Here is a 23581-nt window from a genome sequence, read left to right on the forward strand (position 1 = left end):
TTTGACTGCTAACCATTATTTTCCATTATTTTCCATTGTTTAACCATTATATATCACTCTACAAGTGAGAGACCCAAGACTTGTTCTAATACATGTACTCCAGCAAAGTCCTTACCAAGCATGAGGAAAACAAAAATATGATGTGTATGTTATGTATCTTATTTGTCTGTTTTTTCTGTTGTTACTGTTTATGCTCCTACTATGCAAGCACAACATTAGACTTCAGTTAGCCACAAGATATCAGTGTCTCTTGGTCAGCTTGTGATTTGTTGTTAACTGCATTGTTATCTATGCAAATCCCTAATGTGTATTTTACCTGTTCTGTGCTAGTGTGGTTGCTTAATCATACTTTTGTCATGATAAATTTGTCCTCGTAGAACATAGCTGTTATTTTTCTAGGCTATTGCTGTAATTTGCCAAGATGATTTTGACATGAAAATCATTGCAAAGGGATTTGCAACCATCTCTGTACACCCTGTTGTCAGACACAAATTAAATGATTAGTTTCCCTTTTATTGTGTCATTAAGGAAAATATTGTCTGGAGTTTATATAGGATGGATTCTGATGGGACATCATTTGGTCAATCTCTGTATTTTAGGTTTGCATTTTAAAAAATATGTTTGGTTAATGTTTCTTTATTTTACTAACCTTTTCAGATGCTCATTTGATAACTACTTCTAATTCTTTTGTTCATGAAAAGGATCTCCTATACGGTAATCTCTTGCTTCAAGACCAAGGTTTCCAGAAAAATTTATTTCTTTTAATACTGTTTTGACTTTGGATTTTTAACATGCCCTCTTATTTCTTTTTAAGCAAAAGGAAGGTAAAAACTCAAATGCTGTTTGAATGTAAAATCACCTCAAATGTAAGTTTTTCATTTTTCCAGTGCTTTCTCTAAGTACTTGTCTGCTAACTAAGTTTCAGCATTTCATGTTCTTTTTCCATGACTTTTTGCTCATCTGTCCTCTTCCTTTCTGTTTGAGATGCCCAAGATAACATATTTCTGTGCTTAAAAGCAATTTTACAATTCCCATACAGCAGAGTTAATGAATGAATGTGTTGTATTTCAAAGACGTTGCTTTTAAAATGCCAAAACAATTATTTTGTGTTTCACAGACAGTTGAAAAATGGTTACAGACAGATTTTTGCAAACTTTTGTCTTTATGCTGTGTAAGATTTGAAACTTTTTTTTTTTTTTTCCTGTTACTATTTCATACAAGAAAAATAGTATCTTTTAGCATAGGATGATGGAGAAATTTAAAACCACAATTTCCATCCAGTTAACTTTTAGTAAATTTCTTTAACATGATGCTTCTTTTTAGACTTAATTTAGTTTTAATTTACTTGTTTTGGTTTTACATAACCTCAATTATTTCGAATCAAAGTGTTATGAGCCAGGTATGAAGCTTGAACAGGAATTTCTCCCCCATCTGAATGAAATTGATATACTTAATTTTCAGTTAAGCTGAGCTCTGCAGGCAGGTGAGATTTACAATTTTATCTCATCATATTCTTTCTGAAATTTGATATTTTACTTGAGGCACCCTTTTTATCTTGTTCACAGTGGAAAATCAAACTGGCAGAACTGTAGCAGGTCTAAATTATCGTGACTTTGTTAGGTTTGTGAGTAAAGAGCCACAACACAGTATTCTCCACTATAACAACTCCTATGTTCCTGTTTATACCTCATGAATATTTAGAAAAGATATGCTCACGGTTAAATTTGTGCGACTCCGTAACCTTCAGCAAATACCTTCCAATATGCTATGTGAGCTCTTTATGCTGACAACATTTTTTCACTTCTTTTTATAAGTTCTGGACCCTGAAAAAAAAAAGTGAATATTATCAATGAAATTGGGAAGGTAACGTACTTGTGAACAAGTTACATGTGTACAAGAGCAATAAGTCAATTCATTAATGTTTTATAATCTCTGCAAGTTGTGTACAAGCACTGTATATACAGTGTGTATATACATATGACACTGTTTAATATACATTTTGCTTTTACTGCTCAGCTCAGGTTGCCTTAGATGGTTTGGCATTTGTTATAAAAATACTGAAATACAGCTTTATTAAGTAGAAGTATGATTCTTTCTGGATGATAGGCTGGGTGGACGTAGAGGTGGAAACTTTTTACATAAGTAAGGTTTTTCTGTACTTGATCATTTGAAGCAAAGTAATGCAAAGACTTAGAAAAGAGGGAGTAAGCCTCAAGGGTTGTGGGAAACATGTTAAATTTCAGTTTATCTTAAGGAATATATCAGAGATGAGAAGTAAGGAAAAGCAGGTTTACTGAAAGGCAGAGAGAAACCATGGTAGCTCTGATTTATGAAGGTCAATAAGCTAAAATAACATAGGAAAGACAAGTGCCAAGTCCCAGTGATTCCCCAGTAGCAATAGATGTAGCTGAGTTCTGTGTCTATAAATTGCTACACAGAAACACAAGGATAACTAACTATGTTCTCTAGCAGTCATGCACAGCTAAACTGACATGCCTATCTACCTGTGCAGGCAATAAAGTTGGTCTTTAGAAATAGAACCAAAGGAATTCTGGCTAGTCAGGCTTTGCTTTTGTTGCTTAATGGAGAAATTTACACTTTTGTGTATATTTTCACTTTGATTGAGAATATAAAGGTGAAAACAGAAAAATTACCTCTTTCACAAAACATGCTTCACGGTTTTCTTCTTTGCAGCACTGTTCCCTCATGGCAGTAAAAGCCGCAGTGACAGAGGTCAGCTGTTCCTGTGTGATCTGGGGCTTGTATTTAATGAGGTTGATGAGCATTCTGCAAGAAAAGCAAAGCAAGCACTGTGAACCTGGAAGGGTAGGCACACGGATTAGGACGACTTCTCAAACACTACTGCAAAATCTTGTCTTTCTTATTGCCCACTTGCTTTCTATAGCTTTTTTTTTTTTTTTTTTTCCCCCCACCACTCAGGTAGGTATTTGCAGTGGGGAGTCAATATGTGCCTCATTCTTCTGTGGAAAAAAAAAAGTGGCAATGCTCATTTTTGGAGTTGTTCCACTGTGAATGCCTATAAATACATACAGCTGGTTTGTGTTGTGTACCACTCCAGAGGGTCCGAGGCAGTATGGGATTGCCATAGCACAAGTTGAGCTCAAAGAGTTTTTTTTTCTTTTTTTATGTTTTTACACTGTGTCTTGCGCAGCTCCTGTAAAGGACGGTGCAAGGGATTAACTTTAGGCACCTGGTGCTTCCATTCTGGTGGTGTATACACCAGTGCAGATTCACACCTCTGAAAATTACTTTCTTTAATCAAAGGCAGGTAAATATAGGTTGAACTAGAGAGGAAAAGAAACCGCGATAAACATGAGAGGAAAGCAAAACAGTTTGAAAAACGTGTTGGTGTGCATTGCCAGGATGAGAATAAGAAACGGGGAACAGTAAAACAGGCATGTCTTACTCCTGCTTCTTGTGCTGTAACTTTTCCTCTTCTGTCGTACACAAGTCTTCATGGAAAGTGAACAGACCAGGAGTCAATGATAAGGGCACATAATTCTCATCAATTTCTAGTTTCCCCATGCACGGCCTCCTAAGAGCATAGGAGCTACTACAGCAGTGGCAAACACCGGGGTTTATTGGGTTGGTTAGGTGTCTTCTACATATTTCTCCAAGCACAAGATCCAGCTTTTCCAAAAGAGGTGAAAAAAAAACAATCTCATGTCATTGCTTTATTTTCTATTCTTCTCTGAAAGAAACCACTCTTAGTAAAGTTGTAAATAATAAACAAGAATTTAAATTAAGCTTTGTCTATGAGATATAAGTTTATGTTTCTTCTGAATGCTGCCTTTTGTTAGTGCAAAACTGGTTCAGATTTATCAGAATATATATATGCAGTTTTAGAGACTGTTCTTTGTGCATAGATATTATGTGATTTCTTCATAAAATGGTGCTTCCTTTTGATGTGTATTGATCGGCAGGTTTTGTGGGTATGTTCTACTGTTCCCGTAAACATAAGGTTTCACAAATGATGGCTGGGTACAGGCTGAAGCTTACGTGTTTTGACTTATGGGCTTGGAGAACTCTATGGAAGAGCTGCACAAAATGTATCGCTTTCATAGAGCAGTATGGCTTCAGGCATCTGGAAAGGATGATTCCTCTAGAAATAACCATCTCTCAGATGAGATCATTAGCTCCAGAGAGAACAGGGTCAGTCTGCCTGTACTGCAAAACTGTTAAGTGCTTAACGCTGGCATGACAATTTCCTGATCCTCACAGAGCATCATTCAAGCATTAACTTCAGTGACACTGCATTATGCTTACTTCAGCTGTGTACCTGATAGTACACCTTCAGTGCAGCTCAGTACCTGAGTCAACATTTTGCTCATTTACTGGTACTGTAAGTTCTTGGACCCTGCTAGTAGCAGGAATTGTCACAGAAAAAGTAGGACAAAGATGAGGAGGAAAAAAATTACTCACGTTTTCTTCAGCACAAGGCAATAGCTTGTCCTGGCTTAATTGGCAGCATTTGGAGCCGATTGTAGTCATTTGTTTGGTGAATTTTATTAGCTCTGCAGATGTTAGCTGAGGCATCTTCTTGGTGAAGCTCATGAGAAGCCTGAAATAATAATTGATTTGATATTGGTGCTTTTGATTCCACCAGGCAGCAGTGAGCAAGCCACTGCCTTCACATAAATAAAGCTCCAGCCAAACCCCACAGAAGAACATTCATTCATACAAGGGCAGGGCGGAGCCTGGTGTTTATAACTCCTGTAGGCAAGTATAAGCATGCTCCGTTAGTTGGAGATCTCTCCTTCTTCTGACCAATCTCTTACCAGGTTAAATAAAATTAATGGTAAGAAGGTCATTTATATGTTGGTGAGCCCTCTTACAAAACAGTCCTCACTTCCTTATTCACTTCCTTTGAATGTAGGGATCTTGTTTAAAAGCCAAATTGAACTCAAGTGACTTACTGACAGACTAAATCAGGGCAGAACATTAGCTCAAAAAAAGTTCACTTTTTTTTTTTTTTTCTTTAAAAATATGTTTATTAGCCATCATGGCCAGGAGAAGCATAGTAACTGTTAAATAGGCAGAAGTAGCATACCAGATTTATTGGAACCCTGGAACTCCTAAGGTCTATTAAAGATCAAACGCCCAGGAGTACAAATAGCCTACTCTATCTCCCCACAGTAAGACAGCAGAAGCCTAACTTTAAGTATGCAAGCAGTTTACAGATTTCATTGAGATTGCTTACATACTTCATTAGGCATGTGCTCATTAACCTTGCAAATCAGGGCCAGAGTTCCTCCAAGAGGCTTGTGCCTGCATGTTGCATTTAAGCGCAGCATACATTTAAGCTACTCAGGTTTCATTCTGTCTCCTGTAGTTAAATCTTTTTACAGTTGTTAACATTTACATCTGCTGCAGGAGATTGAGAGCAAAGTCTTTTGCAAAAGATGCAGCAACTGCCTTTTGGCCAAAATTACAACTCTTAAGTTAGAGCTCATAGCTCAAAATGCAACTATAAAGCAAAAAAAGTCATAGGAAACATAGGTGAGAGATAGAACAAGTTGTCATTTCACTGCCTCAGGAGTTTGGATAAGGACAGAACCCATAAGAAGCAAGAACATTGTTTTGGAAAAGAAAAAAAAGTCTTAAAAGTATTTAACGTAATCTTAAAAGTAATTAACGTATTGGACCACACATTCTAGTGGTGTCATTTAGCCTAGCTTTTTTGCCATACATGGATTTACTCCAGCCTGAGTTGTGCCAGCTGGTACAGCAATAATATACGCATAAAATAAAATCAATAAATACTCGTTTTGGAAATAGTAGTCTCCTTTCTCCTTGTAAATGTCACAGCTTGTTTTCATCACACTTTCCGTTTCATAAATGTGTTTCTTCAGTTCTTCTTCCTGAGGAAAATAAATTAGTTTAAGGAGTCACTTCTCAGGGGGAATGCAGAATGCCCTACTGCCTGATGGTGAGGCCTTGATATCTAAGGCTGCCTCTCGCCTGATACATACCACCTATTTTTAATTTCATGAGAAGTCTTTATCTGTCTACAACCTCTAAACTGCCTGAATGTGACTATTGTCCAATTGAAACAACTTCATTAAATTCTGTATAATGGACAGAAGGCTAGGTCTGAAACTCAGGGTGGCTCCAAACTGCAGACAAGTATGATGCTAAATGTCTGTATCTGAGACAATAAACATTTGCAAGAGGACAACTGGTACTGCAAGGGAGCCTAAAAAAGAGTAGGTAGTGGCTCACAGAAATGCCAGCTCCACCCATCTCCCCAGCATGTCTGTCTATTTCTGATAAATTACTGGTGTACCACTGGAGCACCAATGCAGTCTCTTACAAAACATCTTCAAGGAGAGGAGGTTGGGTACCTCTTAGCTGATGTTTGCAACAAGAGAGGAGTTGGTTCTTGTCCTGTCCCCAGGAAAAAAAAAAGTCGTCTTGACCCAGAGGGCCTGAAGTCTTTCCCACCTACCAGCTCTCTTGATCTACCAGCCTTCTCCCCAGGGTGAGGTTAATACCAAGGGAGGAAAGCAGAGAGCTGCTTGAGGAACCCAGTCCCTCCAGGTGCTGCTGCAGGGGTGCATCCTGCTCCCACTCTCTGTAATGCCATGTTCATTTCCCCAGCAACCCTCATCTGCCTCCAGTCACTGAAGGCTGTGATGGCTCTGCTGATGCTTTTCTGTACAGGAATCATTTGGGCCTCACGACGTTTGCTACAGGAACTGTGGATACTTGCTCTAGACCTGGAGTAGGGATAGTCACTATTTAGCCAGAACCAGTCCTATGGTCATGTGTCTGTAACCATCAACGTATTGTGTGAAGCATGATGGCACCCACCCCTCTGCTGCAGCAGTCTTGTGGAGAATCAGTTTTGCAGCACTCATCCAGTAGGTCCTCATATCCTTTACCAATTCTTAAAAGCATTTGAGCAGAAAATTCAGGGTGTCTTCTGGAATATTCATAGAGAAACCTGCAATATGTGGAGTAGGTATGTAGTGGATATTAGAGATAAAACTGCCCATAAGAGATCAGGGATGGTAAGGACAGCGGGGTGCTTTTGGGATGGTCTCATCTGACCTTGCATGTAACGGGGAGAATTTCACAGAATCACAGCCTGGGATTCAACCAAAACAAAACTGACTGACTTTGTATGGTTTGGATTTTTGTTCTTTAAATCCTACCTAAATGATGATGAAATAATTACTAGTAGCAAAGCCATTTATCAATAGACAAGGAAAAAAAAAAAAAAAAAACTCTACTAAAACCAGTCACCTCACCTGGAGTAGTTGTGCTCAATCTATTTCTTGGGGACTTGATACTGTTTCTGTTGCAGCCTTTTTTTTTTTTTTTTGCCCAAGTTTAATACTAATAGGATCGGGGCATCATCACACAAAGGAACATGGCTAGAACAGAAATAGATCAAACCTGTTTGGATCAAGACATGAGCCTGACTTAGATAAGTGTTTTTTAATTCTCATTTAAGAGTGGATCAAAGCTATATTTTGACCCTCAGATCAGAACTGATAGTGCCTAATTTTCACATGCATTTCTTCAGTTTTCTCTGAAATAACCATTGTGCCCTGTTCAGCATTTGTTGCTATTCCATATTCTCCAGGTTTGAGTGGTATTTCTCTCAGGTAAACTTGTACAGTATCACACACCCACGTCCTCACAGAGCAGGCATCTAAGACTAATAAGCTGAACTTAAACTTTCAAACTGGCTCCTTTTGACCAAAGTAGCAAAACAGCAAAATTGAAGGGTAGAGGAAGATGTGTTACCTGGCTAAGTGCGTATCTTTTTCCTGAGCAAAACGTTCACATATTCCTTTGTCTTCTATAAACTCCCTGACGTGGGGGGACAAGTTTGCAGGTTTGTCATCATTTTCTGCATTAATTATGCATTCACTTCTTTGTAACAGTGGCTTTTCACAGCACTTTTTAATTTTACTTGATATGATGTCTTGGTTGGTGCAGACATAGTGTAGAATCTCTTCCTGAAATGTAAACAAAGAAAGGAAAGAAATGTTATCACGTTTTGGTCTCTATTTTTTTGATCAGTATTCTTATCCCAGTTTTACATACAGAGAGAGCGACACCCAAAGAAAGGAGGTGGCTGGCCAATGCTATGCAACAGTCACCTAACAGAACAAGGAAGACTGAAGTCCTCTTGCTGTATTTGCTGAAGCCTCTTGCTTGCCCTTTGATAGGTGCTAGGTAACCACCTAAACAGAGAAGTTAACTCTCTAGCTAGACAGCACAGACAAGTAGTGAGATAAACGGAATTGGTTTGTTAGAAGAAAAGGAACAGCAGATAGGCAGACATTATGTTTTGCTGAAGGTTGCATGGAAAATATATGGCACTGAAGCAGTGTTAGGTCATTTTAGGCACAAAGTGGTTCTTTCTGCCCTTTTGGATGATTTGATGCTGGAAATATCAAATGAGAGAGTCAAGCAGATTTTCAGACTGAAGAAACAAACTCCAGGATTGTCAAGCAACCAGAACCTCACATGAGAGAAAAAAAAATAATAATAAAATAAAAAAAAAGAAAAAATATAAAATAATAAAAAAAAAAGAAAACAAGAAAAAAGGCATTTAATTTTTCCAACCATATAAAAGTTAAATGAATTTTACCCTATCGCGCATACACTCCAGCATATCTCCACGACAGCAGTCCTTGTGCATGTTAGCAACATCCATCACAAGTTTGCTAACAGTAACAAAATCAGCTTTAGGAAATTTCTGGCTTATCTGAGCAAGTTTCCTGGAATGAAAAACAATACACATTGCTTATATTAACGTGAGACTGACAGTTCACACCACTTTCCTGTAGAGGGCGTTATGCAAACTGGTCGGAAACGGTCGGCTTCTGCTCTCACTGAAGATGATAAAAATTGTCCCTTGAAGCCGGTAACTGAGATACTTAAAGTTATCTGAGGATGCTGAGTGAAATATAGTGTGAGATAACAAAGACGTGGTAGGTGAACATAAAATTACACGAATAACCTTATGTTTTTAGAGCTGGGTTGTACTGTGCTCACGATCACTCTTTCATCACAAAGAGCTTGGTTCATTTCAAACTTTGTTTTTCAATTTTTGAAAGCTAATGGCAGCTTTTAGGGAAACAGTGACTGCTGTGATGCATAAATTCGTATTCTTAATCTGTACGCCTGGTTAGATGTTTGCTAGTGAGCTGAAAACAAAAATGACGTGGCCAGTATTCAGGGTCATCATACTGTGTGCAGGTGCGGATCCACTTCTAAGCTAGTGTGTGACAGCCATGCTTTATTTTAACATGTGTATGCCAACTGGAGCTTACAGAAGGAGTCAGGAAGGATTGCAATGAGTGTCTGTAGCAAAGCATTACATCTTGGTGATGAATTTGGCTGTTCTGTAGCCAAAGCAAACAAACCCAAGCCTTGTTTGGCAAGCAGGGGGAAGACTTACAGAGCCTTTATGGTCCTTTCTCCAAACTTCTTCAGAATTCCACATGTGTGTTCCTGCCTCAAGCCATCTTCTCTGACTGGCTTCACTACCTTTGGTGCCTGGTAGAAAGATGTTAAAGGCCATGAAAACAGAACAGAAGACAAGACAATGTTTTAGGGTAAAACTACTGACAACTTTTTTTTTTTTTTTTTTTTTTTTTTTTTTTTAAGGAGGGATTTTTAAATAGTGATAGAAAGACTTTTACTGTCCAAGCTGCAATCTGAACTAAGTGTTGTGCCTGCTATTTACTCATCAGCATGTATTAAATAAGTATTCTGCAAAAGGAAACTAGAACCCTTCTAGAGAGTAGTTTACTATTTTTAGGGTGGGGAAGAAATCTTCACCTGGAAGCTACAGGACTGCCTTTGTGTTACTATTAGCTAATGTTAGTTGTCATTTGTTAGTGGTATTAGCTGCCATCTCAGGCAACCCAGCCAGAGCGTAAGAAAGGCATATTCAGTAAGGGCAGGTTCCCCATGCTTATTTTCCACTGTTAAGGTAAGTTGCTGTGAATTTCTGACTCTAGTTACATGTGGGGCATACCTCTACAGTGCAAACACTTGGCCAAGCAGGTGATGCGCTATCATTATGGGGCTATAAACAGGGAAAAACAAACAAACAAAAACACCACACCACGGATTTCTGCACTCTGCATACTACCACTTCCTCTCCAGGCATCCTTACAACAAACATTGTGCACATAGCAAAGGCAGAACTGATACCATGGCAGGTGTGGGGACTGCCCGTGGCTCCATATACATCTACCCAACATCCCAATTCAGGTATTTTCATGTAAAAATTTAAACTATAATTTCAGAGAGCATTTAAGTCTAATTTCAGCCCATCCTTAACAAGGTGAATTCTAACATCAGATGCAGATGCTGAAAAAGAAACAGACAATAGCCCTGCTTCGGCATTTGTTTAGCTATGGGAAAGCCACTGCTCACATGTTGTTAAACTAAACCCCTGCAATGTAATACCTGTCTCCGAAAGCATTCCTCCAGGTTATGAGTGGGGTTTTCGGCACTTCTACAGCAGTCCTTCATCATCTCATCATAATGGATAGCAACAGAAAGGATTGTTGGGGCATAGAGGAAAGGATGCCTTCTGGAAATCTCATAGATGAAACTAAAACAGAGAGCAATGTCTTTACTTTCAGAATAATCCCCCATATACAGGGGACTGCAGTGTTATTGTAGCATCTGCCAGTACATTAAAATAATAGCTACTAAAAGTGACTGTTTTCCTGTCAAAACTATCAGCTGTATAGTGCAGTGTTTATCCTGGAAAAAGTCTGATGGGGCTAGCATTTTCCTATAAATTAGGGGCTCAAATCCTGATGGTCCTGGCCTACAGGTCGCAAAACATCTGCTTGCCTTTTTAGGACTGAAGGGAGGTCCTTGGTTTCCAGATGAGCTCTCTGGATAAACTACAATGAAATAGTTCAGATTGTTTATCATTTGGACATATATTCAAAGCAGGAGGTGGCCGAACAAGGTTCACATAAGGATAATCAGAGCTGGCTGGATTATACAAATGTTTCTCATTAAGAAGGAAAAAGAGGATAGCATTACAGAGAGTCTCGTATTGAACTTTTGGTTGGTACTGCATTTATGGTCTCTAGGCTTGTTATTATCATATCCAGGCAACAAATCTATGATTTATTTACTTACTATCCTGTTAACGAATGTTGATTCTGTGAATAATTTTTGCAGGCAGCTTCAGCATTTGGCCTTTCAAAAGGAGAAATGAATGCTCTTGATGAATTTTTAAGGGAGAGGAAGCAATCGTTTCTTTCAGGGTCCTTTTTAGCACAGCAGTCAGTAAACCTTGGAAGATTTTCCTCCTGGCATATTGTATCGAGGAAAATCTTGTCCTGTGAAAAATTAGAAAAAAAGTTGATGCGTGTGAGCATTCCATTTTACTCTTGTGAGCTTTCTGGGGAGACTTGTTAACCCAACAAGCCCTCGCTTGCATAAATGTATAGATTCTCTCTTTTTCTTTCCTCCTGCTTTGACTGCAATGAATATCAGACTGACCTCTAAAACATAAATGATATGTCACTCTCTGATAGCTACTATTATGCCAAGATAGACTTTGAAGTGAAGTGGTTTTGGAACACACTGTCCATGTTTCACTGAACTTAAACCAACATTCAGACCCTTGTTTCTTGATTACATTTGAGATGATAGGGAAGATTTGCATAGTGTTGTTTCTAACATAGCAGGATCTATTCTTTTCTAATTAAAGTCAGCTGATGAGTCCTTGTTTCTTGTTCATAAAATAGCAATGTTCAGGTTCAGCTGTCAGTCATGTGTCAGCTGGGAACTGTTTTTATTCAGGATTTGCTTCAGACCCAAGTTTAACAAATAGAAATGTGTCATAACACAGACGGATAGTCATGTTTTGTGATTGAATCTGCCAGCTCAAAAGTGTGTTGGAGCAGACACCATCAAAAACTAGCAGTGTGAGTTAATGGAGTAGAACAAACATCTATAAGCATCATATTTGCTAGAAACATCTAATTAGGCTCTACTGGTTTATTTTTTTTACACTAGCCATAAAAGCACAACTTTCCAACCATCTTTTACAAAGATATAGATGAAGTAATTCAAAAGTTGCTGTGATATATGGTGGGGGCAGAACTTTTTTTTCCTCCACTCATCTTGAGATGCCTTATAGGTGAGAGCATGGCAAGGGAAAAATGTCAATAAAAGCAAATCTATACACAAATAAATCACATCTCCTAATAATGTGTTCCTTTTCAGAAGAAATATGTACTAGTACTCTGAAATTATAAGTCACTTTTAAAAGTCTGTGCCATATTAGAAGTATGGACAAGCTTACCAAAGGCTTCAAACAATCTGGGTTGTCTCCATCTGCAGCAGCGCACCTTTTGGCAAGATCTGTTACAGCTTCAGCCATTTTAACCGCTTTGGTGAATGTGCTTCCTTGCACGTACTGAGCAAACATGATCATGGCACTACAAGAACACAGAGCGATAAAGATGTTGCTGCCTGCCTAAAAACTCATCACATTACTTTTAGTGTGAAACAGTAAGATGATCATATTCTGTGATTTCTGTCATCACAGACTGAGTTTGCATGGGCTGGTGGAAGAGGTGAGTGTTTGACTCACTGTATGCGTTCATTTCCAAATGACACAAAATACCACAGGGATGTTCATTGGCAGCAAATTTGCAAGTAGACTTTTTGTCTGGACAACTTACATGGCTTTAAAATTATTCTCCTGCAGCTGAGAAAAACGCTGGCCAATGCTGGTTTTTTCCTCTGAAAAACAAGATAATTAGTCTTTGAACAATAATAAAAAAATGTTAAGTAAATTCTTCAAATGCTTTATATATATATATATAGACACGTATATATATATATATATATACGTGTCTATATATATATATACAGGAGTTTCAGAAAAACATAATTCAGTGCCTGAGGTAGTGGCACTAGGTTTGGAAGGCATAAGCTCATATTACCTATCTGACTTAAGTATGAGGATGTGAATTTGTTTTTGAACTACAGGGCCAATATAGTTCCCCTGCCTCATTCAAGTGTTGTGGGAGGAATGGACTCGATGACCTTGAGGTCTCTTCCAACCTAGAAAATTCTGTGATTCTGTGATTCTGTGAATTTGCTGAAACCTAGAAGATGTTCAGCTACTTAGATGATGCAAGTCACGTGATTAAACTCATTAGAAAATATCTTTTAACCTTATTTTAGGTTAAAATAAGGTTAAAAGATATTATTAAATTAATTAACAAAAATTATTAAAATATTATTATTAAAAAGTACACCCTATTTAAGGGTGTACTTAACTACTGTTTCGTTGCAGATAAAGGCTTCTCTATGTAGAAAGCATGGAATAATTTGAGGGCTACATTGGTAGTCAAAGCTCCACAAAAATTCACAGAGCCACATCCTTCTGTACAAGCTCTGCATTGGCCCAGTGGAAAACAAATGTGCTCAATCTACCTGAAGATTATGTGCAAATATTTTTCTTCTGTCAGTGGATTATTTATTAATGGCAAAACCTAAACCTAATCGTTTCTTGAGTTCCTCATTCATTAGAGAATATTTTCAGAGATTAATTTCAACATAGTGGGTATATTCCCGAATCAGGATGATACTGGCTCACATCCATGTCAGTAGGGCTGAGAGCAGTATAAAAAGATCAAAGTGAAGAAATAAGCCAGCTTCTCCAAGTAACTAGGAAGTGTGAATTGGAATGATAAGAAGAGATAACAAAAATAGCAGTTGTTTTATGGTCTTGGGCTATTTACTGCATTTGGATGTTCTGAAGATGAGAAAATGACTACTGATAGAAATATGTAAAGTGAAAGACTCATCTGAACTGCACACTACAGGAGGTTTTCATTTGCCTCATTTTTGACACTTGACCTTAGTACAAGGCAGGGCCATCATAAGCCTCTCCAGGAGTCAGTGAAGAGCAACTTAGATTCCTCCAAAGCATAATAAAGAGCAATTGAATAACTTAGCTACTGAATAGCATCTGGAGGTAGCATCCCTCTTGTGCCTTCACTGTGTCACTCTCCCATGGACTATAGAGGGAAGCTAAAACAACTGCAGTCTTTACTTCAGCAGTTCTTGGAGTACCTGAAATTCAGTGGAATAACTCCCCCAGAGATTAAATTACCCTTCAGTACACATCCTCTCAGTAAGTTCAGGCTGTCCCACTACATGGACTCTCAAGACATTAAGAAGCATCGTGTCTATGGTTGATCTCAAGAAACAAGTTATACAGCTACAGTGTTGTCGTATATCTTTCACTGCTAAGAAAATACTATCTAAAATTGGCAGTGATAAAGTGAGATACCAAATAACCATGCATGCCAAGTTGTATTTATCAGCATTAAGTGAAAGAATAGAATAAAAATACGAGATATATGCTTACCTATGTCCCAATAACTTCTAGGCAGGGCTTTGACTACAGTAAAGATTACTAATAAAATTATATAAATTACTGTTCTCCAATTCATAATGTCAGCCTTTGGCAGACGCCTGAGATGGGTTTGGTTTATCTCTGAAAGGCAGAAAGATTTAAGAGGAATGATCTTATATACTCTACCAAATGATTTCTGGTTAATCAAAACCCTTTTAGTGCCATATATAACATTAACCCTTTTAGAATATTCCCACAATAATTAAACATGACATTATTTGCTTAGTATGATGAACCGACCAGCTTGTTGCAAAGAAGGAACCTTGTAGATTCTTTTTTTCCCCTGAAATTTAGACAAATAGACATTTTAAACTTATCACACTTCAAACAAGAAGTTTAAACATTCTTTGTGCTTTTTATCATGAATGTAGATCTCTTCTACTTACAGATTTGTTCAAAGGTGATTGCTGTGCAGAAGATGCCTTTGTTGACTGAAAGAACACAAGTTCATCAGTTACCCTGAGATTTTTGCATCCCTCCTTGCTGAGCAAGCTATCTCTTGTTCCCACACTTGGTGGCTCCCACACTTGGCATGGTGAAAAAGGTGAATTAAGATGCCCATGCAATGTATTTGCAGCATTAACAATTAGCATCAAAGTATGTCAGAAATCTTGAGACAAAATCAAAACTATAATGAATGGAAAAAATAATAAAGTTACTTAGTGCCTTCTTAAAAAGTATTCTGTAATCATCATCATGATGAAAACATCATATTTTTGGAGATAGAATGGCTTCAGAGAGCCATGGGTATTTGTAACTAAGAGACAGGTGGGCAAGGATATGTATATTCAGTCTGAAGGAGGCAACAAAGATAGAACTTCTTATTTTTTTTTAGTGAGAAACTGGCAATATTCTTTGTTCCATGCTGAAGAAAGATGATGAGGGTTGTTTGTTATCACATGAGACAGTATCAAAAGGAAAAAGATTCTGAATGAAGGTGGGAGCATGGGGGCAATCTGGGGACTACCTACTGCAATCCCACATCACTTCCCCTAGAATCAGCAGGGAGAGATGCAGATTGATCCTCTTATTTTCAGAATGGTACCCTAATACAACCTTGCTACTCTAAGCTCTAAAACTAAGGAAAGTGGGGGGATGAGTATTTGCTTGAAGAAAAACTGTGGAAACAGCTGAGACACTGATGTTAGAAACTTTTTTATAGCAAGTTTTTTATGGCAGGAGTGTGTTTGAGAGTTTTTTTATGTGTAACATGTTGTCCTAAGTATTTCAGGAAGCTGTACTTGGCTGCTGCATTTAAAACCCTTAAACTCAATTTATATTGACGTTCACGATGTTTAGGATGGTTAAATATTTTTATATATTTAATCACTATTAGGGTAGCAATATATCTATCTACAATGAACACTCTCTCATTTGCAGGAGGAAAATGTGTGTACAATATTTAACCAGAAGGAAAGAGTGTGTCAAACAGCCAAAATAATCAAGAATTCTTGCTTTTCAAACTACAGAAACCATGCCAACAAAATCTGTTTTACACCTATAGAGACCAGAGTTGTCTCCAGGCCTTCTTAAAACTATCTGGCAAAGGCCAAGGCAGAGCTAGAACAAGCTGATTGCAGTCAGGGTTTTTGGAGCTATAAATTCCCATCAGCTGGGGATGGCTGCATGCAAGGGGGAGAAATGTCCTCAGCAGATTCTTGAAATTCCCAGGTAGCTCTTATGCTGCAAAGTTTTTGTTTTGTGTATTATTGTAAGCAAAGAGGTGAGTTGGTTTGTGTAGGTTGTTTTCCTTTGTTGTTTGTTAGTTTTAGGGGAAGGTTCCTGTGTTTTGTGCTGCTCTCTGTTCATGCTGCACTTTGGTCATTGATTAGCATTCTCAAAGTAGGCTCCCAAAGAGCAAGAATGTCTCCCCAAAGCTGAAGTATTTAGTCTCTCTTCTTACTAATGAGAGCAGAATTTGTGAGTTTATTTTTTTTCCTTAATTTTTTTATGTTGGTATCAATATATCCATTGCATTTCTTTAAAGTCAATGTTGGTACTTTCTGGTAATGTAAGTAATACATGTAAATCATTCCATTATACCCTTGCTTTATTGCACTTGGAGAGTAGTATTCTTACTAAATCTTGATCATTCATTCTAAAATGAGTGATGTTTGTAGGAAGTTAATCTACATGGATTAATTAAACTTCTTCCTGAATAGTGAGATACTTGGTTTTTACAAAATCCTAAGGTGCTTTGATGTGATATTTGGAGTTATTTTCCATGTAAATAACTTCCACTAGTCTGATGTGCTGTCTAAAACTTGCATTGGAACTTTCTTAACTCTTTTTGTAAAGAAAACATCACTCATATTCACATTTTTAGACTCTGATTTAAAAAAAAAAAAAAAAAAAAGGAAGATAGCTAGGCTTAATCTGGTTAGGTGTTTTGGAATCTGTCTTGTTCTGGTACTGGGGTATTTTGCCTGCAGAAGACTTTTTACGGCAACTGTTATGAACCATGAAGTTTTGATTTCTCCCATGCTATCTCTTTTGAGTGCTTGTCTCTGTTGCATGCCTAAATCTCCACAGGCCTTATCAGCTTCTTAGGTAATAAAAGAAGTTTCTCATCCCAGGGTGCAAACTGCAGGTAGCTAACCTCTGCATGGCTTGGTGCAGGGCTAGCTCTGGGTGAGCCAGTAAATGGGGTATCAGCAGTCCTACATGTCTGATCTCTGCAGGCTGGTTACATTTTTGTAACTTCTGTGATCAGTCTCCTTAGATGGCTGTGCAGCATGTATCTTGTTAACCTACAGGTTATTGAACCCTCATTATTCAAATAACTTGTAATATGTTCTAAATTCAAATAATGCCCACAGTACGATGGTTAGCAGCACCTGTTCTGCCCCTACCAGTGGTACTTCCTGCCCTCTTGGAAATAAGCAATAATTCTCTGCTCTGAAGGGCAAGTACTTGTAATAGTTAGCTCTAGGAAGGAAAGGATAGAAGTATGGGTTTATATGTTAAAAACTGAAACAGAAAACCTGGCTTGCTTTTGCGGGTTCTTGTTTTGTTTTTACACCCCCTTGTCATTGAAAATCCTAACCCTTCTCTCTTCCCATCTTCCAACAATTGTTTTGTGGTTGAACATATAGAATTTTCAATTGAAAACAAAAACTATATTTCTCTTGGATGGATGTTGTTCAGCTAATTATCTGTAGGTTCCTTAGGAAAGCTTGTTTTCCTGGAAAGTGTTTGAGTTTTTCCTGCAAATATTTAGCTAAAAAACTGTGAGCAGTTCTCTGTTCTCTTACTGCTGTGATACACATGTGTGAATAGCATTCTAAGTGCTCTGAACTAGTATTGTTCTCAGCCTTGCTTGCTAAAACATACTGAACTTATTGTGCATACCATGGAAGTATTGGCCAAAGCCAGACTAATTCAAATGAGAAAGCATGTTAGAGCTTGAGGGCTGCCGAAGGAGAACTAAGTTATTTTTCTGTCTGTTTCTTAGGATCTGCTTTGAAGCTGATTGAAGGGAGTGGAAGACTTTCCTTTAAGATCACTTGTGACAATATGACAGCTAACACTCACTGCTGAATATACGCCTCAAACAATAAGGCCTTTATGGGATGTATTATAAAGAACTTTCTTACCTTTTAAAAGTAAAGATTTACCTTTTAAAGGTAAAGGTTTGCTCTTTAAAGAGCAAATCTTTTCCAGTGTATGTAGCAAACCTGGAGGCAATACAGGGAAGAAACCCATGTTGTTAACTTCATTTCTTCAAATGATTTAACATGTTATTTGGCAATGTTAGGAAGTCTGATGGTAAAGACTTACTCTTTTCAGTCGTGAAAGTGACTGATTATCATTTGTGAACTTCTGTTTGACCTGGATAACTTCCTGGATTGGTATATTTTGCCAAAACTGCATGTCTCAACTGTTTTTTTACTGCATACATAGTTCAGTTGTAATTCCTTTTAAAAAAAGCTGTCTAAATTCATGGTCTATTCACCATGTGGAGAAATATGACTTGTTTCATAAGTAACATGGAATGTTTGATGTGGAATTCAAGTATTCTATACTACAGATTTAAGTATCTTCATTGCTGATATAAGCTGAAAAAGATGCATGATGGTGTAATGCATACCATTTTTCTCATTAAGAGGATTCCGTTCAAATTCCATTAATTTTAGAGAATGAAAAGATTTGTGTGTAATATCTGGCTTCTCCCCATTTTTCAGTCACACTTGGGTGCTTTGTGTGGCCCCTTGATTTGATATGATCTGACAATTTTCCCTTGAGTGCCTGTCATAAGGAGTGTTCACCCTGTGGGTGTTGTAAGCATGTCTGCACAGGAGACTGGGTAACCTCTGGCAGTACAGGTGGAAGCATGCCCAGGCCGCGCACGCCTACCTGCTGCCGTAAGCTGGCAAAGATGTCCTCTGTCCTTTGGTTCCTCTGAGTCACTTGGCTGGGAATGAAACAACCTTCCTCGCCACTTTACTGGCAGTGCTCTATGCCCTTTGTCTCTGGGCTCGTTTGGACACATTTGTAGTGTGTTATGTCAGAGTGGCATGTTGGTGGAAAGTGCACTGGGTGCTTTGTTTGGTCCCAGTGTTTGGCATAAATTGACATGTCCCAGGAGCACTTCTTTGTGTGGGTGTTAGTACTGTAGCAGTCTTAGCATGTCTATGCAGAAAGGAGCTTACCCTGTCTTCAGTTTCTTTTAATTCTGGTAAAATTTTCTGGTGTACTTTCAAGTGAAACAAGAAGAAACAAAGCCTGTTAGCAAGTAGACAAATTAACACCTTCATAAATCGGATATATTAGCTTCAGACTCTGTAGCCCTCCTTGCAGCATAAATTCACGTACATTTCACAGCCATTCTTCCATTGGGACTTCTCTTCCCATTCATTTTGTCTGTGACACTGCTGGGATGCTGAAGGCAGACTGATCTGTCCAGGATAACTCTGTAGGCCATCTAGTACCATGTAGCTACCAGGGTGGCACAGCCATTTAGTATTCCTAAAGAGGAAACTGAAGAGGTTTAGTCAGTGGCTGATACAGCCACGTCATTGTCCTAACAGATGGTTTGTTATTTATATGTGATCAAGGATTCCTCATTAGCCTGTTCTTGAGGAAATTATTCTTGAGCTTCTGAGAAGAAATTTGGGTTTTCTCCATATGAAGAGCTATTCTCCCAGCTACAGTTCTATGAAGCTGTGCCTTTCTCCCAGGCGTGCTGCAACAAGAGCACAAAAGGAAAAAGCAACCATCCCATTGTTGCTGCCTGCTGGAGCTCCATGGCACTGTTCCTATTTATTTTTTTTATTTTTTTTTAGCAGACAGACAACCTTCCACTTGAGTCTTTCCAGGTACAGGATGTAAAGTTTCTGTCCAAAAGGACATTTGGTCACTTCCATGTCATAAGGACTGAGTAGTACCCTGCAAATCTTACTACTCGGACTTCTATCTTGCTTTATTCCTCACCTTCTCTTTCATTCCAGGGCCATGTCAACAATGAAATACACATTTCCTATAGAGTACAGAAGATATAATTGAGTAAATAAAGTGATTACAACTCACCTCAGAGGGGATCTCGGTAACAGACATCATTTTAGATTGTAGAAAGAGGACAGAAAATTGATATGTATGTTGTACTTGGAGGACTGACATCTCTATTCAGGAGTGCAAGTTCTGGTTTCATTCAAGGGGGTGGTGTTGGTGCCAATAAGGATTCACCAAGAGAACTGAGTGCCTGCTTTAGCTCTGCAGGATGCTTTCTTTTTCTTTCATGACATATTGAGATGATCTTATTGGATCTTACCTTGTTTTGCTTTGCCTGAGGATCACATTGATGAGAGGCTCTTCTACTTTCCTTACTCATTGCAACAAAATGTCCCTCTGGAGGTTCTGGGCTGAATTGGTTATCACACCCTAAGGATAGAAAAAGCAATCATTGATAATGGGTGGATTGTGGGTATCAGAAGTGGGATCTGCAGCCTGGTATTTAGCATGCAAGCTTTAAATGAGTGCTGTTTCTGCTGAGGTTGCTGCATTTGTTACAATACAAATGCTTTTTGTAGGGCAGGAAATCATATACCAGTTAAGTGTGAGAGCATAAGACAAACCCACAAAATCTGGAAAGGAAGAAGTAAGCTATCGTTCAAGTTAATATCCTTTTCCTTCTTTTTTTTTTCTTCCCTCTCTCCCTAATTTCCTAAGCTCCTACATCTATGTATGTTCCAAATCCCACAGGGGGTTGTTTACAGCTGAATGGGACACAACAAAGTACAAAGGGTGACATTTACAACTCGTCCTTGTCTTTATCTGGCACCTGTAGGCGTGATGGTCTAGCCAAGTGAAACACCATTGCTGAATGTCAAAACAAGCTATCTTAATAGCACAGAATCACTGTTATCTTAATACAACACAAACTTTGGTTGCAGTGACCTGCTTACACAGCGTTTTTGATAAGGTGGGGAACTTACTATGCCTGCTTGCAGGTACCAAAACAAAATGCATGCACTTTAGAAGGCCCCGAACAGTTTCTTATGGTTACTCTGCAAAAGACTGCTCTCAAGATAATGACTGTTGTACAGCTCACTGTGGACCTACAAGAGTTTTAGCTTTTGGAGTACAAATTGTCTTTTAACTCCTCAGTGTATGGCATTGCCTTATCCGGGGTTCTTTTCTGGTCAAGTCATCCTCCCACTGCTGCCCTCTCTGCTCCCCTGTACTCCTAACACCACTCGGTTTACAGCCTGACCCTCAGGGCTGACTGTTCTAGCAGGCCCACAGAGTGGTGACAGCTGTCAAGACTAAACACCCTTTTAAAACCATCCTGCCAGCTTTTACAGATCACTTCCTGAAAAGGATGAGGACTTGCCTTGGTACAAGTGCATAGAGCAGTTATTTTTGACTTGCAGGTGGAAAGTTTGTTGACTTCTGTTCCACCAGGAATCTATTTGCGATGGTTCTTCTAGCAAAGGATCCTGTTTCTCAGTGGAATACTGCCTTATGACCTTTTATTTCTCAAGGCCAGTGGCTCCTATATTATCTTATTCTTTTCCTGACAATTTTTAGGTTGTTCATGCAGCAAAAGTGTTACGGTTGAATGAACAACTTTGAAAGGTAGACATGAAGCCCTCTTAAGTGCTAATTTCATATATAAAGCTTGTTTTTACTTAAACATTTGTAAACCTACTTTTTCAATCACACTTGACTGTTGTCCACTGAATAGTATCTCCTGTGTGTGCTGCTGGATAGCTAAAATATGGCATGGCAGTTGGTTAGCATAGCACTTTGCCCAGAAAACTCCTGTTAGTTTCTGGAGTAGTACTAATCAAGACCAGGAGGGGGTACCTAGGGTATCTCAAGTGGTGTCAGATGCCACCTTGTAGTCAACTAAATTTAGTCAACTCTCTGTAGCTTCTGCATGTCTGAAGAATGAGACAAGCAGGCCGGTTGTATAGAATGCCTTAGAATTCTAGAGACTTCTCATGACTTGCCCCTCTTTCTTTTGAGGAAAAGGTATGTAAAATTGCTCTCCCCATTGAATTATGTCTACCTGGCAGAAATCCATGCTAGAGATAGAAAGACAACCATTCTGGACTCCTGCTAGAAATGAGTCAATGGAACAGGTCACTCTTGCTGCAGTTCAACACTGAAGTATGTAAGGTTTTTTTAAGGAAGGGATATCGAAGAGTGAGGAAGCAATGGCTTTCATTTCTACCATGTCTACTCTTGCATTAAGCCACTTCTGCAGTGCATGTGTAATTTGCTTTCACTTTACAGAATTAGCCAACAACTGGAATAACATAGGTTTCCCAAGAGTTTCTTCATTACCCAATTAAAAAAAGATATAAAAAAAAAAAAGTTATAAAATCCATGTTCTTTCAGACAGAGTATGACTCCCAAGATGAGCAATACAACAACTGCTTTTTCCTGCACAAGTACTACAAAGGACATGTTGCTTGGACCATGTAAAAGATTCCCAGGCACTGGGAGAACACACATCCTAATAGACATGTCCAGATGTTACCAGTCTCTGTATGTATTCTGAAGATGAGCTTTTTCTCTTTATGTTCTTTGTGAAATTATGCAAAAAAACTACCAAAAAGTTACCGACACAGTTGCAAAGATGTAAGGTCATCTTAAGGAAAACAATTCTACTAGGATTTTCCTACCTATATGTTGATCAAGTCTTTTCTGATTCTTTTGCATATAGCAAATTGGAAAAGAAAAAATCAAAGAACAAACCGGTAGTCACTTCGTTATTGTGGATTATATGTGACTATGCAGGGGAACTTCAAAACAAAGAAGACTGGAAGCAATGAAATTACTTACATGCTGTTATCAATGAATGCTTGTAAACAATTAACTACACAAATGTCAATTTCCATTAGAGTTTAGTGAGGCTTCCCAACTACAATCAACCTTGCTGAAAAGAAGTGTGACAAAATTATTTAATTAAGTTTGTGATTTTGGCCAGACTATTTTGAAAGTATCTTGTAAACTCAGATTTTTACTTTGCCTAGCTACTTAAGAAATAGTGTAAATAAAGATTGGGAAACAAGTTTTCCTGCAAATTATAACTTGGTGTAATCCTCGAACTCTGCAGCCACTTCTTTTGTCAATATTTCTTGAAAATTGGTCTGTATTGGTATTGGCAAATAATGGCTCAGGCAGAGGGGAGATTTGCCTTTATTTTTCACTTAGGACTACATATCATTAGGAAGTTAATTCAGAGTATCAATTACTTTGCATAACTTGAGGGACAGTTTCCCCCATCTTCTCCATGTTTTATATGCTTCCAATAAAAGAAGTAAACGAAGTTTCATTTTTTTTCTTCACCAGAGAAGAGCAGAGGGTACAGCATGCTCTCACAGGTCTTGTACGACACCTATATGCAGTTAAATTTGAGAGATTCAGCAACCAAAGCCAAATGAAATGTTTCAATATTAGTCCTAGTGACAAGTTTAGTCCTAGTTTTATCGTGGTTGAAACTCAACTTACTAGTCCTGGTTGCAGAAAAGTCACTTCCAGGTCTTTGGATCCAGACACTAACACAGCATGAATCAGAAAACATGAAAGAAAATAGTCACTTAGCACTGATTACTAAGCTATACTTATTTTAATTAACTTAAAAAGCACACCCACTGCTGAGCAGTAAGTCAT

At 38.3% G+C, this 23581-nt stretch overlaps 1 protein-coding gene across 1 annotated transcript; it reads right to left on the reverse strand.

Annotated features, from left to right (window-relative positions):
- Window positions 1-1778: 1778 nt before the first annotated feature.
- Window positions 1779-20240, reverse strand: LOC309878017 (alpha-fetoprotein-like; the record flags this gene model as incomplete). The annotated part of the gene is made up of 15 exons (XM_082760083.1): window positions 20229-20240; window positions 14411-14539; window positions 12711-12771; window positions 12329-12464; window positions 11155-11357; window positions 10462-10609; window positions 9443-9540; window positions 8630-8759; window positions 7777-7991; window positions 6835-6967; window positions 5785-5882; window positions 4444-4582; window positions 3428-3651; window positions 2655-2787; window positions 1779-1823 (listed from the first exon to the last, which is right to left on the reverse strand). The coding sequence occupies exons 2-15, from the start codon at window positions 14493-14495 to the stop codon at window positions 1779-1781; spliced, it is 1848 nt and encodes a 615-aa protein (XP_082616209.1). The 5' UTR covers window positions 14496-14539; window positions 20229-20240.
- Between the last annotated feature and the right edge of the window lie 3341 nt (window positions 20241-23581).

This window comes from Aythya marila (assembly GCF_965140915.1).
Source record: "Aythya marila genome assembly, chromosome: 4".
NCBI lineage: Eukaryota > Metazoa > Chordata > Aves > Anseriformes > Anatidae > Aythya > Aythya marila.